The sequence below is a fragment of the Pleurodeles waltl genome, chromosome 7, assembly GCF_031143425.1.
Source record: "Pleurodeles waltl isolate 20211129_DDA chromosome 7, aPleWal1.hap1.20221129, whole genome shotgun sequence".
NCBI lineage: Eukaryota > Metazoa > Chordata > Amphibia > Caudata > Salamandridae > Pleurodeles > Pleurodeles waltl.
Window position 1 is genome coordinate 1,112,437,022 of NC_090446.1, and position 18,716 is coordinate 1,112,455,737.

Below are 18,716 nucleotides of genomic sequence, written 5' to 3' on the forward strand. Positions count from 1 at the left end.
AGAAAAAGGCTATTTCATACGCTGGTTTTCGTTGTACCTTTGATGTGTGTGCCACTTCTTCCAGGCATAAATATAAATTGTTTATTGTATAAGCATCCATGGCTTAGGGTTTCAGGATTTCCTTCTGAGGTCCAGACACATTTCCTGAACGTTTGTTTTGTTGGAGAACATTTCTATCGCTCCATGGCAGCTGAGGTGCTAGAATTCTTTTTTTAAAAGAACAGTGTGGTAGAAAAATTGATGCGTGCTTCACCACAAGACACACCATGCAGCACCCCGTTGGGGCCTTCAGACTTTTATCAACTATTACCACAGCTGTGGCCGCAGCCTCAGCAATATTCCATAGGTACCCTCTGAAGCAACACTCAGTTCTAAATTCTCAATGAAGTTTCTTCATACTGCGACCAGTGACTGCTCCCTCCTCCCCCTCTGACCTCCTTACACAATTTGGGGGAAGAATGAGGTTGTTTCATCTCCAGTGTGAGGAAATTAAGTTGGATTGGTAGGTACTTACTGCTATTAGATCCCAGTACTGCTTCGAAATCTAAGACATAACTTTATCATCATCTAGATTTTTGTTATGCTATGTAGATTTGTATGGCGCAGCTTCTCACCCTTGAGGGTATCCAGGCACTAGAGCAGGAGTGTAGGTCTGGAGGTGCTCCTAGTTGAACATCCAGGAGTGGTGTTCCTGATATGTAGAGGGAGTTTGTTCCAGGTTTTGTCTGCGATAAAGGACAAAATGCGACTTACTGTCTTGCTTTTGCGGCTGAGGGAAATTCGTGCAAGGGAGAGAGAAGCGCAGCATAGACATTTGGAGTGTTAGTAGAGTTGGAGTCTGTTGTTGAGGTAGGTTTGTCCTTTGTAGGCGTGGATGAGAAGCTTGAATTTGAAGTGCTTTTGGATGGGTAGCCAGTGCAGTTTTGCGAAGTAAGCTATGATGTGTGCGCTTCTGGGGATGTCTAGGATGAGTCTGGTGGCGGTGTTCTGGAGGGTTTGCATGAGTTTGCTGGAGATACTGAAATATAGTGCATTGCCATAGTCGAGTCTGCTAGTGATGAGGGCCTGGGTGACTGCACATCTAGTGTGTGTGTGGGAGTCATTTGAAGATATTACAAAGCCTTCTGAGAATGTGGCAGTAGGATGCAATCCCAGAGTTGACTTGTTTGTTAATCTAGAGCTTGTCGTCTAGAATGATGCCAGAGGTTTCTGTGGGGGAGTCCCAGGTGGAGTTCTTATTTCCGAAGATCAGGATCTCTGCTTTATCCGTTTTGAGTTTGAGGCAGTTCTCTTGCATCCAGTTTGCTAAGTCAGACATACAGGCAGTGAAGTTGTTCCTGGTGGTAAAGTTTGGCGATGAGGGTGCTGTGGGAGACGGTGTTGAATGCTGCCGAGAGGTTAAGCAGGATGAGTGCAGCAGTTTCTCCTCTGTCCATGATTGAGCGGCTGCCATCGGTTGCTGCCATGAGGGTGTTCTCAGTGCTGTGGCTGCTGCGGAATCCTGATTGGGCGGAGTCATGGAGGTGGTGCTTTTGAAGATGAACGGAGAGCTGCTTGTTGATCTTTCTCCAGGACTTTTGCCAGGAAGTATAGGAGCGAGATAGGCCTGTAGTTGCTGAGAAACTTGGGATTAGTTGAGGGTTTCTTCATCAGAGCAGTGATTTCTGCATGTTTCCAGCCGTCCGTGAACAAGATCATCACAGCTCATTTATAATGTCTTTTGGAAAAGGCTGCAAAATTGATGAGCAAAAGAGACCGAGGAAGTTTGCTATTAGAATGGGGGGGAAATAGTGTACATCTTCCTCTCAAAAAATGATGGAATGCTATGTACCATCCTATGCCTGCAAGCTCTGCACCACTATTCATGTCTATGGAGTAAATACTTCAGGATGACCGCCTTGCAAGAAAGCATTGCTCTGCTCCAAATGGGATTTCTCAATGTAAAAGATGCCTATTTCCAGATACAAATGCATCCTCTACTTCAAAGTGTTTAAGGTACATGGTAGGTAGTAAACATTGCCACTTCGAAGTTTTCCCTTTTGGGATAAAGGCTACTCAAAGAGTGTTTACCAGATGTAAGTAAGCCACCACCAGAGACAGACAATGGCAGTCTAGTGTAGCCATGATTTATTAGTAGATTAGTAACTGGCGAAGCCTTTTCAGCAGTGCCAGACAAAAACAAAGCCAATTATATAGTAGCTGCACAAGCAGTGGTTTCAGAATTGCTTCTCCAACCATTACCTCTCCAGAATGTTTTGGAGGCAGGCAATGGCAAAAGTTTACACACACTGTAACATTTCAGGCTTTCTGAAAATGGCTTCTCTTTACATGACATCACAGTCATGTGACAGTTGGGCCTGATGGTGCCCAATGCAAGTTTGCACATGCAACCATTGTTGGGTAGTCCATGTTCTCAAGGTACTTGGAGATTCTAGTGTTAGTTGCACCCGGGGTTCAGCAGAGGTTTCCTTGTTGGAACAGGCACAATCTGTTACCGTACAGTACCAACTAATGGAGTAAACCTGTATTCCCCAGAACCTGGGTGCAATATATAGTACAGAAAATAATGGTTCAGATGGATCTGCTCTTGTAGTATTTCACAACGAGTTGAAGGCTGATTAAGTCCTCTCCGTGAGATAAATCATTGTAAACAGTCACCTTTTTGCCCAGTCGAGATCAGAGGCACAGCTGTCTTCACAATCACTGCGGTTGAGCATTGAAAATCTTGTGGATCTGTTGACCATATGTTTGCTGTAAGAGGAAGTAAACACACATCTCTTTCAGTAATCCTCCATGTTAGTGACTTGTTTTTCCAGTCTTTGGACAGTGCATCTTTTAATTTGTCCTGTGAATACCCTGTTTTATAAGGTGTTTGCATTTGGGTAGAAACTTTGATGATACGTGTGTTCTCGCTCTACATTAAATTTATATTGATGGGGCATTCAGGACATATGGGAAAAATACTATTGTTTTTCTTTGATTGCCTATTGCAGTCAAGATCTCCATGTTTTTGAGTTAATTATCTTTTCTACATTACTTCTGTCACTGCTCATGGACAATGCATCATACAGTCTTTTTCTGTATGGAGCACTTTGAATGTATAAGTTATTTTTCTTTCTATAAAAGAAAATATTACTGATCTGATCTCGACTGGGATTAGTTAATTATTTATAATATAATGATTACATTTACTGAGAGGGCCTACCTAGCCTCTGACATGTTGCAAAATACTACAAGAATTGACCTGTAGGAACCATTGTTTTCCGTATTATACATTGTGTTACTGGGCAGACCCACGGCACAGGTGACCATAACCAGATACGATGGGGACCTCATGAGGGCTCCATCAGTACAGGGCAAGTTAACTTGAAGGAGCCTCTGCTGCTTAAGGGGCTGGAGCTTAAAGGGAATCATTGACAATGAAAGCTTATCATGCCTCTTTGTCCCACATATTTGTTAAGTCTGTCATTGTCAACACTACTATGCACTCTGTACAGAAACTGGAAGGCACACGTTTCACACTTATTTACAGGCGTACAGGAAATTTAGCACTGGGCTTAGGGTGGCGCAAGCATCTCTTCTAAGAACACCTTCGAGGAATACACATCATCTTGCAGATTTGAGCAGAGGCCTCCGTGAACAAAAGCTCTTATTTTCAAATTTGATGGTTTCTATCTACCAATATCAGTATTTGAAATTTCAGTTTTTTTCCTTACTTTTAGGGTTACCTACATGTTTCATAATCCTTATTTTTAAGTCGAGCTCGCAGGCGCTCTGACGTGTTGTAATCTATCTGTGGGCCTTTATCTATGTCCACCGCACACCCATCACTGTCACTTGTTCATGGGCTTGCCTTTCAAAAATCCTGTGTCATAATTGGTAAATGCTTTACGTTTGTCCCTCCTTAGTGCGGTTTGATTACTGCCTTGGCCATCGACTCTGTTAAAGGGATAATTGCAAGTTTGTCAATACGTTTGACTATGAGCAAACTTCTTTTTCCTTTTGTTTCCCTCCTTCACGCTCACGGATGCCGTGACGCTTTGAATTGACTTGCCTATGTCATCTGTATTACTTTTCATTTTCAATTTATGTGGCAAGAAAAGTCCAGTTAGGAATTTACAACGCTAATAGCTCTAACTTGAGCAAATGCGAGACCCATTGCATTGCAAATACTTGTTTGATCTGGGGGTATTTAGAAAATAAACAGCCATTCAGAAAGACTCCTTCTTTTAACAGTGCCTTTTTATTTGGATTCCATTTAGCGTTTGAGAAACGAGATGTGTTTAGAAAGGAGAACGGCTCTGTATGCATTGCTTTTACTCTCTTTGTGGGGCTGTACAACGGTGACAGAGCTTGGGTTTGCATACTTTCTGCAGCCCATGATCACAACTAGGAGCTAGCTGTGGTATGACGCCTGACATACAGTGGGTATTGTGACATAAGCTTATGCTTTCAGTCTTCTTTGCTATTGATGAGTTGTTGTCACTTTATGTAACCTATAAAGTGGACAAGACTACATCAGTATGTGCAGATTCAATCGTTTCAGATCAAATGTTTTATATAGCGCAAACTTGACCTGAAGGTTTTGGAGTGCTTTACATGAGCACCAGTTATATTACACAAGGATACATTATATTCTGTTTTTTTAGACATGGAGAGCGGTTAAGTGATTTGCCCAGAATCACAGGATGTTGAGCTGATGCCAAGACTCGAACCTGGTTTCACAGTTCCCAAGTCGGGAACTTCGGCCAGTATGCCACATTCTGATAGCATAAATGTCTATTTCTGCATTTCTTCATTAGCCTATTAGGGTGAACATGTGTAGTTGTGTCAATGAAATGCTGTCAGAATGGGTATTCAGTCCTCTTATGTATTGAGATGTTCAGCGTCATAAAATGATCATTAGACTTCTGAATACACTTACTTCTCTTTTCCATTCTCATCCTTTAGGGTATCCTGGTCTCTGGTAGCAGGAACACACTGTTTCTAAAACTGTTTTCTTACTGCATGCATTAATGCATAAGCCCCCTATTGCAACTACATTTTCTCACCTATCGATGTAAATGCCAATCAAAGTATCTTTAACTCAGCAACATTTTGTGCCCATTTTTCATCACAGTTTTTCCCTCTGTGTCCTTTTTTCCTTTAGATGGGGTAGCTAGCATTGTAGTCCCCTGGGTTGACGACATATGCACCCTACTACCCATTTGCAGCAGCAGACCTGTATAGACTCTGCATCTAATACTTGGGCCAATGTCATACTCTGCTGCATTCAGAATAGGCCCTTCTAGAATGGCATGACTTGCAAAGAGTGATGTCATTAGCAGGAAGAAGAGCAGTCCCAAACTCTGTTCTGCTGGTACTCCATCATGGAAGTCATCCTCACTGGCCCTCAGTAAGTGGTCCGAGTAACTCATGGGAAGATGAATGCGCATGTAAGGCCCTCCTGATGACATCTTGTTGTCCTGGTTGAAGGGCAGGAATTGAAGCACAGGGGGGCAGAATTCTCATTCTGGATCAAAACACCCTGTTCTGAACTATGGTGCACCGCTGAGTTGAGCCAGGTTCCTCATATAGCCATAGAGGTTCCAAGCCGCCATTTCATCAACTGGACTTGTTTCTCTTCAAGAGCACGGCGATGCAAGCCTATTGTTCCTAGAAATTGAGTGAAAGGAGAGCACCACCCACTCAGTGAGTTATGAGCCGTGGTGCAGGAGGCATGTCTCCTGTGGTGCTCAGACAAACAGAGACTACAATGAAGCATAGAAAGAAGTAATCTTGGAGATCACCCCAACACTGGGAGCGCACTGTATAATAGAGTACCTGACCCTACCATCTGCTCTCTCAGTCCACTTCCTTCAGGAGCAGTTCTAAGTTCCAGTCTTTCTTTATTGTGCATAATATGCAAAATCATTGATAGCTTAAATCTTGAAGTTCATATAATCTTCTACAAGCCAAATAAAACCAAAAGAAAAGTATTACCATAACCTAGCACATCAATACAAAATTATAGAACATGTCCCAGTTGTGTAAAAAAAAAAAAAGCCTTTTGTAAATACCCCATTTACAGTTAATGTGCCTGTCTGTTTTCTCCATCATAAACAAGTCAAAGAAATCTGTCAAGCATTGCACTCTTCCATTCATATGGCAAAGTGGAACTACTGCTGAGCTATTTTAATGCACAGACTTCTGTCCATTAACAAAATAACTCTTACTGCCCACTCTCTAACCTCTGTTACACTTCACAAGTCATTCTGACAGCAACCCCTGTTGAATTGACCGAGTGGGTATCAGTTAGCTTGGAATATTGTAGGGTGAACATGGAAGGACCATTTAGTCTTCTTAGTATTACGATAACTGGGTAATCACTTCAACATCCACTTTGCTCCCTTGAACAGTATGACCAACATAACCCTGACATCAGAAAATGTGAAGGCATAGCCCAGTTTGAACTCTGAATTTAAATCATCACGGTATTATAACATACCTTGATGGAACAGTTATCCATACCTGAACAGCCCCACCTTATTTCAACATGCCATATATGTAGATCCTTAAATACAAAAGTCAGCAACTGGTATCCAACATATGCATCTCTGCACTGATACCTTTTATCTTCAGTACCTTAGATAGGTCCCATCATACGTTTAGCGCAGCATATAAAGTCTTGATTCTAAAACAAAGATGGTAGAACTTCAAACTAGAAAGTCTATTCTTTTTCTGCCCAAAATAACATTTTCAATTTGGGTAAATTTAATTTTCGTCAGCCTTCTTAATTGTTGCTTGTAGTTCTATACTAATGAGCTAATGAACAAATGTAGTTTTTGACAGAGCAGAGACCTGTACAAACACAAAAAGCATGAAAGTAGGTCGATTTTAGCTAAATTATAATTACTGATAAGTGATGGGAAGGTTTGGTTCTTGCATGTAAACCTTAATGATAATATCAAGTTCTGCCAGTAATATCAGCATTCTTAACTTCTAGCTAATTCTCGCATCCAAATCTCTCTGCCTCTGTAACTATGGTAGGATAAACAATCACCACGTATGCTTTATACAAATCTGTGCTTGACAAAAGCTGTGACCCTGAGCCTACCAAATGTATTAATATTAAAAGATATATAAATACTAGTAATAATTGATACTACAAAGGGCTCGAAAAAATTAACAAACCAAGCAGGCGACCAGGGGATCCCTTGACTAACTCCCTATTGTCGAGATATACAATGGAGTGGCTACATTTTAAACAACTTTTATCGAATTTAAATACGTTACCATATGTGCCATAAAATAATGGCCCAAACCATGTTATACATTGCTGTCCATAGTTGTGGCCAATCCAACTGATCAAATTAATTTAGTTTGATGTTGAAATATTTATAAAGTGTGTATTTAATCACTGACCCGAAAAACCTAATTAAGGTTTGGGACAAAGTGGGTATTAATAAGCCACTGTGGGGGAAGATTTGGGGAATACGCCGCAATTTTAAAGTATCAGAGGTACTTCTTCATCCAGTATCTTTATAAATTCTCTGCAACGATGTCAATTGTGTCTGTAATAGTTAAAATTGAGAACCTCCATTAATACTAAGGGTACTCTCAATGATCTTTTTCTACAGCAGGTTTTTCCATGTCCATCTCATTGCTTGTGCTTGCTGAGGGAGTTTATCGGTATCCTGTAAGACAGGAAAGATGATCAGAAAGTGATAGGTCCATGGGAGGGCAGAATAGAGTTCCAGTTTAAGGAAACCTTATAGGGCAAAATATGGAATGTTCCATTGCGTATATAACTTCCAGAACGTACTGAACCAACCCACATGCCTCAGTTGTTTTCCTAGATTGTTGGCTTTGACTTCATTTATGTCCGCTGTAAGAATAATAAAATCCCCTAAAATAATCAGTGTTTGCCTACTCGCTACTAAGCGGTCAATCAAATCATATACTTCCTACCACGACAGCTTATCTAATTTTGGCGGACAATAAATAGCAGAAAATGTAGTCTAGTTTCAACTGATAAAGCACATCTGCATGTCAGTGCTTGGAAATGACCGTTGGTAACTGTGTTGATAACAGTAAGGTTCCAGTTCTCTCTATGACTGATGGCTGCCCGCTCCCTCGACAGCCCATGCATGATTTTGTATTCTTGGGCTATTGAGCAACGTAACTCAGGAACTGAAGCCTTTGATAACAGGTTTCTGTTAAACAAAAAATCCCACTTCTCCTTTCCCAAATCATATACTTCAACTGTATGAGCAGGGATACATCTAGCATCAAGTAAGCCTGCTTCAACCAGGGCAGTTGTACCCTCCTCCGCGAACACTTCCGGGGACAGAGGTACTTGTGGGAAAGGCTGCATCCTGTTCAAATCATACTCATCCGCCTTCTGACCCATTTTCTCAAGAACTTGGGCAATGTTATGAGATAATATAGTTTTGTTATCCAAGTTTAATAATAAATGTCTAGGGTAAATTAATTTACCACTAATGGATGATGTTTTTAGAGGGAGCAGAATCCAGCACTGGCTATGTGGGCTTAGCGCTGATGGGTGGTGATAGGTGTGCCTTTGGCGCACGGGCACGCAGCTTGTGCCTTTATATCCTTGTCCATGGGCCTGCAAAGGCTCAGATGTGTTTGTAAAGCTAAAGCGCTAATCCAGCAGAATGGCTCTTTTAGTGTCCCAGGATAAACAATCCCTCTGCTCAGTCAAGAGGTGATGGCAGACCGGAAAGCTCAGTAGATACAACTAACAAAATCCTTCTAACGTTAGATGTAAAACTAACCTATGAGTCTCACAATCCAGCTAAAAAAATCTAATACATCCCTCCACCCCCAAATTCCATAGCCAGTAGTAAATAAACTGCAGAATAGCACCCTGTCCATATAGTGTGTAATTACAGTTAGGTGCCTGTGCTGTTGTTTGCCTATCACGATTGGCCCAGTCATCTATGTTTGTCAGACAGCTGTTTGTGTCCTTTAAAGCAATGATTCCGGGTGTGGGTTTGCTAAGGCCACCGTTTCTAGATGGATAACATCATGCATCGCCCATTGCTACTCTGGCTATAGCCCCTTCTTCTTCTGGTGTCCATCAGGAATAATATAATCTCAGGCGCATTCTTCAGGCATGTGCCTATCGGAGGTATCCATGATTCAGCTACATGGCTACCCCCACATGCATTCTACCAACACTGTTCTATTGGTTTCTTTGCGGAGAGATACAGAGTTTGGCCTGGAAGTTCTGTGAAACGTGTTTGCATAGGCTGCCTGGCTCTGCCTTCTTTCATCACTTTTTCATAGTCATTTGCTGTGGAATACGAATGAGCCAGAACGTAAGAGCAGGTCCGTTTTACATTCTTGAGTACTCCATTGCTGTTCGCCTGTAGGCTCTGCCATAGCCTGAAATCACACACTGGTTTTCTTCTTTTTCAAATTGAAGAGAACAGGCAATGATGCTTGCATGCGTAGAGATGGATGATGCACCTTGTATGAAACATGCATGCACAGGCAGTACTGGCACACAAAGCTGTGGATTAAACAGCTTTGCATGTATTTTCTGGCCCAGCCACTAAGTAGCATGAATACCCTGCTGATTGATAATAGAAAGTAATCGATGGACTAAGAGTAATCGAGTCATAATGCAGTTAAAATCATCATTGTTGTCACTGTTGATGCAGGTTAAATGATCGTGGCTTATCCAGAAGCTTAGTGGACAGTTCTGCTTCTGGTTCAAACATATAATATGGTGCTGAAAAATAATGTTTTCATTAAATGAATTAAAAATGTAGCTTATTAAAACCATTACAAATTTTCTAACACACCTCAGAAAATTGCAATTGTAGTAAAAACACTGACTCAGATAATTCAATCTATCACAAGGTTCGTCCAGTACATAATCTTTAAAAAAAAAGACTGCCTTTGAAAACACTTTAAGATCTGTATTATAAGAGTGCCACATAAATCTTGGCCATCAACTCAGGATAAAGTAGTAAATGAACAGTGATATTATCAAGAGTATTTTCTTACTTAGAGCTTGAATAGAACATCGTGAAAAAATCCTTGGGGACTAGATATATCATTCTAACGAAATAGACTTTTGCCCTGATCTCCCCTGAAGAACTGCACTGAAGCTGAAAGTATATATGCCGATGTATGCGTGTTGTCCAAATACCACAGAACCACCATTGTGTATAGTCAATGTTCGTGGGTATTAAATGGAGCTCTATAAGTGCTGTAGGTTAACAAGAGGTAAAGTTCTGTAGTGAATGGAGGCTGAAAAGCACACCTCTTTGTTTACATTTGTGCTTGTGGAAAATAGGCGACCATCCAACCACATGGAAACTAAGCGATTCAAAGGTGAGCACACACACTCTGGCTTCTGTTCAGATGCTGAGGTGCAAGATAGCCTCTTTAGTGGAAGAGGTCATCCTGGCTTATGATTGAGGAGATGTCGGTACATAAAATGGTATATGCGACAGCTGAGTACATTGGGACACAGAATACAAGAACATTTCTGTAGCTGAAAGTTAGGATTGCTGTTGTGCTAAATATTGTCAATGTTTTTCTTTTGCAGGCGGAGTTCTGTGCCCTAACACACCTAGTAAGGCTCGATCTCAGTAAGAATCAGCTCCTACAGCTCCCTTCTGACTTTGGCCGTTTGATCAATCTGCAGCATCTTGACTTACTGAACAACAGACTGAGTGTCCTTCCTGTCAGCTTCTCCCAGCTGAAGGTAATGCACAGCCTCCCAGAGCTCTAAGAAAAAAAACAAGTTATTCATTTAGTAAACCACAAACTCTTTTTATTTAGGCTTCATCTACAGACACCTATAGCTTTTGTTAAAGACCTATTTTGAAAAATACAATAAAAAGAGTTAACTTTGAATCAGTCATTTGCACGCGCTTGGGATGGCTTTCGTACCTATGTCAGCCCCATCCTCCTCGAGATTAGCTTCTTTGCCATCCTTTTTTTTGGATGAGTTGTATTCTTCCGCTGCTGAAATGAGGAGCTACTGTTAATTTTTATCACACTCCATTGGGAGTGCGTAGCTTTTCCCTGTCTGCTTACCACCCCTTCATCCCTACCCTCCTTCTACCCACTCGCAAAGGGTTGCTCTCGCCAATGTTTTCTATTTTTACCTCTCACTTTCCCACTTGTCTGATGCTCCTCACCTCCCCTTCCTGCCTCTCACCCCACCAACTCTGTAGAGTGAAAGAGATGAACGTAACTATTAAGGATAATGTGAAGTTTCCTTGGGAGGATTGCAGCTGGGATGACCAGGCCTGGCTCTTCCAAAAAGTGTTTGTGACTCCCTGTGACTGATCCAGATTAAACTACTACTGCTTACATCATCCTTCCTTTCTGGATGGCATACAGTCAGTTTCCACCCAGGCGTCCAAACACCTAATCATACCAGTAGTGAGGGTGGGCTTAAAGAAATTCAAAGTTTGTTTCAGGGAGACACATGTTATACAGTTATTAGTTCAAAGATTCCAGTTAAAAAGGAAAGGTGAAAGCTGCTCAGGAGTACCAGTATAGTAACTCACTTTGTATAGTTATAGTGTATATTGTCAAAGAGGGGGTTGCATATGTATCCTAAGTGTATCTAGAAGTTGTGAAACACCCTCTTAAGCTGGAACAAAGATAAAGTGTTTCCCAGATCAGATACACAATGTTGTGGTTGTTTAGTTAATTTACTTGGGAGAATCTTGGATCTTTTACATTCTTTTAGAGAGATGGGTGTCGATCATCTAGCCATGATTGTCCACCAGTGTTATTATGACCACAGGCACATTGAAACTACCAGAGGTAGGTTTGCCACCCAGAATATGACTTGCAGTGTCCTTCAGTGTGATATGGGGAAGCATTTGCTTAGTGCCTCATAGACCAGAAAACCAACAAACTCAGTTCTCAGTTAAACAGTAAAGGATGTGTTTGCTTTCCTTCTTGAAAGGTCTAAGTAATGTAGGGTGGCCCTAACATCACATATCTAATTGACTAGTGCTTCTGGCGACTTAGCTACAATCATCAGACAATCTCTTAAGTACAGGGAATTGTGTATCCCTTGCTACATATTTTTGTCCTTCACTGCTTCAGTAACCTTCCTCAGAACTAGGGTGGAACGCAAAGCAAAGGCAGCATAGGTAAGGAAGCCCGCAAAGGGAAGGAAGTTCAATTGTGGTCGCTATTTGCATGAATAGGACATAGTGTACATGAAGCAGACCTCGGTTTCAATCTCTTAACTGCAGGTAGAGAAGGGATTTCAGTCAGCATCATTACTTTGAACCTTTTCATGAGAAGATGCTGGCTGAAACTGTAAAAGTTGAGGCTTTTTCGCACATACCTTCATTTAGCTTCTCCACTTGGAGAATCTGGAAATAAACTTCAGACCTATTTCCATGGTGAGCGCTTTGGCCTCAAGCAGTGCTGTGAGAATGCACAACCTTACTTGGAGTCGTAACAGAGGGGCTGCCCTTTGCACTGAACTGCATGTGGCCGCACAGAGCACCCAAGCCTAATTTGTTATGCTGCGATAGGTACACGTCCCATCTATCATCAAGATTGAGCACCTTCAATATCTGATGAAAAAGGGTAGAGGATACAAAAGCATGGTCGTGTTCTAAAAGGGCTGTGTTAACAGGCTGCCTTTCTCTCTGCAGAGCCTGAAGTGGTTGGACCTGAAGGACAATCCATTGGATCCAGCTTTGGCCAAAATAGCTGGAGATTGCCTTGATGAGAAGCAGTGCAAACAGTGTGCTACTGCGGTACGGTGGAGTGTGGTCACCTTGGGGTTGGGGAGGGAGGTTTGGGCGGAGGGTGATGTTGAGATGTAAATCGTGCACTGTTGGAATGTAGCTGCTCTCTTTTCTTGCACTGCTCAGCTTTCTGTGTCGAGTTTACTCAGGTTTTCCTCTTTCTTTAGTGATAATGCCACCTCTCTGTCTCTCATATTTTTCTTGCTGTTTATGTGCCCAGCTCCATCACTTGTTCTTCATCTCTTGCACGTCTTAACATGTTTATTTAGAGAATTTGTAAATCTCTGTGTATCACCTTACAGTTAATTAAAAATGCTAATGTTACGGTTTACTTAAGGTCACCTTGGGTCATGTTCACTTATGTCTTGTTCTTTTTCTCTCACATTTCACTTATTTCTTGCTCACTGTCATGGTCAGGTTGGCACGTTGTCTTTTACCGTTTTGCTTCCTTTTGTTGGGCTTGCGTGTTATTTATCAGGATGGCCCCCTTTCTTTCTCTATCAGACTTATTTAATTCCCGTTGATCTGCCTTTGACTGTCTGGATTATTTAATTTCCTGCTCTTTTACTTTCTTAAGACTCCTGCAATATATTTTTATCTTTAGCTCATGCGTCTCCAGCCAGTAGCTCGTGAGCCGTGAGTCAGCGGTAGCTCTCCAGCTACCTGTAAGTAGCTGCCCTGTGTTCAACCCAGCCTACTAATATAGAAGTTGTTGCTAGGTTGAATTAATGTATGTACACCAAAGTTAAAAAGCACATATTTGAGACGAAATTATTTGGATTTTCAGGACTCAAAAGCTGATGTTTGGAGAAAATGGTTACATTTCCAAAATGCATTTAAAACTATTGAGTGATAAATGGCGCTGGAGAGACTTACTACTTATATTATTATCTTGATGCCAGGTGGAGTGCAGTTATGGCTGTTATGTACCACCTATGTGGAGGCATTCCAAATTGATAATGCTTTTTTACTTTACTACTGGTAATCCTGCCGGATGCACTGCTGTGATATCGGCTGACAGTCTTGGATGGGGTGGTCACTATTACATCACTAATATTAGCATCTCAGGATTATTTTCATTGAAGTTTTACAATAGCAAAGGTTGGAGACCCTTGCTTTAGCTCATGCAAACTCCTGACGCCTAACAGGCTTGCTCCTGTCCTCGGGGTAGCTCTCCTAGTTCTCGTTAAAGCTGACTCTAGTCTCACTTTGTCTCTTGTTCTTTCCTTTATCAGGGCCCATTCCCGCCCCATTGAGTGTTATACGTCTGTCAGTATATTTTATTCATTTCTCCGTTTTTTCTTGATCTGTTGCTTATTGCACACGCCATTGTCTTACACAGCACCAATCGCCATGTTGTCATATCTTTCTCATCCCTTGTCTTTTTCCTTGTAGGTTCTTCAGCACATGAGAGCAATCCAGTCTGAGCAGGATCGTGAGCGTCAGCGCCGGCTACTTGTAGAGCGAGGTAGCCACTGATGCAAAACTTCATTAGGGAGTACCTTCAGGGAAATTGTTTGCTAATACTGTTGCATGGTTTTTTTTCTCATTTTTTTCTACTGGTTTCTGGTCCATCACCTTGAATTTGTGATTTTTAAGGTGCTAAGCCACCCAAGGCTTCTGTTACTTAGCCTCGAACAAGGAAGGCTAACAGAACTGGAGAAAAGGAAATGGTTTCTTAAACTACCAGATCTTAAGCACCTGCTTGAAATTTAGCTAGGTCTCCCGCTTCCTAATTTAGTGGGGAAACTGTTCCAGAGTTTGGGACATCTGTCTGAAAGTTCTGGCCTTTCAACGCACAACATTTCAATCCTGGATAAGAACATTTTGTCAGGTAGTTCTTGTTCAGCTATAGAGATATATTGCTGGTGTGTGGTATGCATGATCGTATGGAGGATGTGTTGCACTGAGAGCATTATCTTTCAGGCTATAAGTGAAGTTTTAGAATTGTTCTAGTTGTCATGTTTATTACATATCTTGAGCTCAGTGCTTCATAAAACTGCACCCACAGCCCTCCCAAGTCGGGTTTTTATATAGTGCATTGCCACATAAACATCTTGCCATTATTGCTGGCAAGAATCCTGTCTATGAAAATACATGTGTTTTTAGGTTAGTTATAACGATCCATGGGTTCAATTTATGTATAAGTTCCATTCCGTAATAGCAAGGTTAAAAGTCCTTTCCTGCTTTTACTGGAAAGACTATAAGCCATTGGATTTAAAATGTTATTCGATGTTATTAATGTCCAGATATTAGGTGGAAACAGTAGTTTTTCCTGAAAATATTAGAGGGCAAGCGTCCGCATCCATTTAAACACCAGACATAGGCATTTAAAACTGATTGATTTACAATTCTGCCTAGCTGCGGATTCAGACTTGACCTAGCTGCATTATGGGTGGTTTGAAGCTTGTAAGTTACAGCCTTTTACAAACCAAAAAACTACATTGGCACAACGTAGCCTAGAGTTCACAAGCGTGACCATTACTAACAGTAGGAAAGAATACAGGAGTAACTGATGGATTTTTTTGAGCTGGGAAAGTTAGAAAAATATATTTAACAATAAATACTACATGGAAAGGTGTTTATCCAGCATAATAGGGCAAATTTCTGTTTTTAGCAACTAAGGAATTTTCAAGATAAAAAGGCTCATCCCCAGCAATATAGATTTACTCAGTCGCACAAACCGCCATAAGCAGTTTCTTTCAGCATACTAAGGACATTACGTAGTCCTTCAGCCCCCTTTCTGCTTACATATAGGTACACTGGAAACCCAGTTTTTTTGTAAACTGTATGATATTTCTGACTTTTCTTTCTGATTAGACCTGAGAGCCAAGATGCCTTCTGTATGAACTTTACAAATATCTGAAATAAATTAATAAAAATAAATTTATGCCTGGGAACAACACGTGCCACAGCACAAAAATAGGATCATGCACAGAACTGCAGTTTGCAGAGACCGAGAACGCCACTACTCCTGTTCTTAATCGGTTTTTCTCAAACTCCTGCTTTATTAGGACTTAATGCCCGTGAAAGTATAAAACACTTAGAAATGACAGTTTGTTAAAGACAGGTGCTGGAGGAGCACGACCAACAGGGTTATTTCACCAGTAAGAACAGAGGAACATCTCTTTCAAAGGCATCCCAGGCTGCTTCTGCCCAAAGTCAGGCTCAGGTTAACAGGTGAGGAAACAGGATGGTCACTTTTTAGCCAGTCTGGCTAGTTATAAGGTATTCTTTTAAGATGAGAACACAAGGATAATTCTAGTCCTATATAATACAGTTAAAGACCAACACGAACAGTGGCATTAATTTCTTGTTTTTTTTACATTTCTTTTGTACATATTCAATAAGGACACATGGCCAGAGGCAAAATAAAGGGTGATGGGCTTGGTAGTGCAGTGATTTGCATTTTGCTGTGGCAGCCTAGCGGTGATTGGGTGGAGAAGAGTGGTGCTGGCAGGTGGTACAAGTGAAAAAAAGCAATATCGTGCATACTATCCTCTACAACGTAATCTTATTTAAACAAAAATTGACTGATAAATGTGCTGCGTTGGATGGGATCCTGCCCAGAGCCCGCAAACAATTCTCAAAACTAGCTAGAGCCAAATAATTGTGCACTAGTCCCAGCACGCACTCTGAAGGCCTGAAAGGCTCAATCTGTACACCAATTTAACAGTTGTTTGGAAGGAGTTCTCCTTTGTTCAGTGTATTATTTTTATTGAATCTAAAGTCCATCCATCAAAATGAATATTCCTTCATGGTGTGAAATCAAACTGGATGGCTTTTTCAAACAAATTTGTTGAATCCCATGCATTTCGGGTAAACACCCTTCATCAGGGGAACTGTAAGAAAACTTATCATACAAACAAATCAGGCTATAAGTATTTAACAATATGAACAATAAAAACCAAAGTACTGTTGTCAGATCACATCCTGTGAATATATATACATGGTTTCATGCAGAAACAACGTGCGTAGTATGTAAAAGCATGACTCAGCGTGCAAGGTTGTGGCACAAATTTAGTATACAAACTGGTAATTGCTTTACACACATCACCAGTCTAAATCTAATGTATTAGCGCTTGTAAGATGGGAAATCTCCCATACCAAAGCTTCATGGAATGACTCGCACAAAAAATGAAAATAAAGCAAGCTTCCATGGCGAACATACTGACTGTTCCGAATAAGTGCCCACAAACGGAAATGTCCGTGGTGTGCTACCTTATAGCCCTGCTTAAGAACAAACTGCATGCAGCTGGATTGACCAGTATGGTGAAATGCCAAATAAACTCACGATGTTCTGAAACACCGAAAAGCGTCACTTAGTGCATCCAAACACAAAGTACCTTCACACCCAATACAAAGAACAGAAAAGAAGTAGCGGCCGGCAGCTTTACGAGGGAGGGGGCGGGCGGGGAAACAAACAAACACACACACACCCATTCAAACATGCATGCACGCACCGAACATTCATTGTAAGGAAATGCCTCCTTGGCATGGTTATCCCCTGACTTTTTGCCTTTGCTGATGCTATGTTTTGAATTGAAAGTGTGCTGAGGCCTGCTAACCAGGCCCCAGCACCACTGTTCTTTCCCTAACCTGTACTTTTGATTCCACAATTGGCACACCCTGGCAGCCAGGTAAGTCCCTTGTAACTGGTACCCCTGGTACCAAGGGCCCTGATGCCAGGGAAGGTCTCTAAGGGCTGCAGCATATCTTATGCCACCCTGGGGACCCCTCACTCAGCACAGACACACTGCTTACCAGCTTGTGTGTGCTGGTGAGAACAAAACGAATACGTCGACATGGCTCTCCCCTCAGGGTGCCATGCCAACCTCACACTGCCTATGCAGTATAGATAAGTCACCCCTCTAGTAGGCCTTACAGCCCTAAGGCAGGGTGCACTATACCATAGGTGAGGGCACCAGTACATGAGTACTGTGCCCCTACAGTGTCTAAGCCCAACCTTAGACATTGTAAGTGCAGGGTAGCCATAAGAGTATATGGTCTGGGAGTCTGTCAAACACGGACTCCACAGCACCATAATGGCTACACTAAAAACTGGGAAGTTTGGTATCAAACTTCTCAGCACAATAAATGCACACTGATGCCAGTGTACATTTTATTGTGAAATACACCCCAGAGGGCACCTTAGAGGTGCCCCCTGAAACCTTAACCGACTATCTGTGTAGGCTGACTAGTTCCAGCAGCCTGCCACAACCGAGACATGTTGCTGGCCCCATGGGGAGAGTGCCTTTGTCACTCTGAGGCCAGTAACAAAGCCTGCACTGGGCGGAGATGCTAACACCTCCCCCAGGCAGGAGCTGTCACACCTGGCGGTGAGCCTCAAAGGCTCACCCCTTTGTGCCAGCACCGCAGGACACTCCAGCTAGTGGAGTTGCCCGCCCCCTCCGGCCACGGGCCCCACTTTTGGCGGCAAGGCCGGAGAAAATAATGAGAATAACAAGGAGGAGTCACTGGCCAGTCAGGACAGCCCCTAAGGTGTCCTGAGCTGAAGTGACTCTAACTTTTAGAAATCCTCCATCTTGCAGATGGAGGATTCCCCAATAGGATTAGGGATGTGACCCCCTCCCCTTGGGAGGAGGCACAAAGAGGGTGTACCCACCCTCAGGGCTAGTAGCCATTGGCTACTAACCCCCCAGACCTAAACACGCCCTTAAATTTGGTATTTAAGGGCTTCCCTGAACCTAAGAATTTAGATTCCTGAAACCACAAGAAGAAGAAGACTGCCGAGCTGAAAAACCCCTGCAGAGGAAGAACAGAAGACACCAACTGCTTTGGCCCCAGTCCTACCGGCCTGTCTCCTGCTTTCCAAAGAACCCTGCTCCAGCGACGCTTTCCAAAGGACCAGCGACCTCTGAATCCTCAGAGGACTGCCCTGCTTCAAGCAAAACAAGGAACTCCCGAGGACAGCGGTCCGGCTCCAAAAAGAACTGCAACTTTGTT

At 42.2% G+C, this 18,716-nt stretch overlaps 1 protein-coding gene across 5 annotated transcripts in view; it reads left to right on the forward strand.

The window, feature by feature from the left end:
- Window positions 1–18,716, forward strand: part of LRRC59 (leucine rich repeat containing 59) — a 72,333-nt gene that overhangs the window by 44,203 nt on the left and 9,414 nt on the right. For all 5 annotated transcript variants that reach the window (XM_069200076.1, XM_069200074.1, XM_069200077.1 and 2 more), the window contains exons 4-6: window positions 10,568–10,726; window positions 12,654–12,758; window positions 14,145–14,217. In XM_069200076.1, the coding sequence (XP_069056177.1) occupies window positions 10,568–10,726; window positions 12,654–12,758; window positions 14,145–14,217 (337 nt within the window). The remainder of the gene's footprint in view (window positions 1–10,567; window positions 10,727–12,653; window positions 12,759–14,144; window positions 14,218–18,716) is intronic.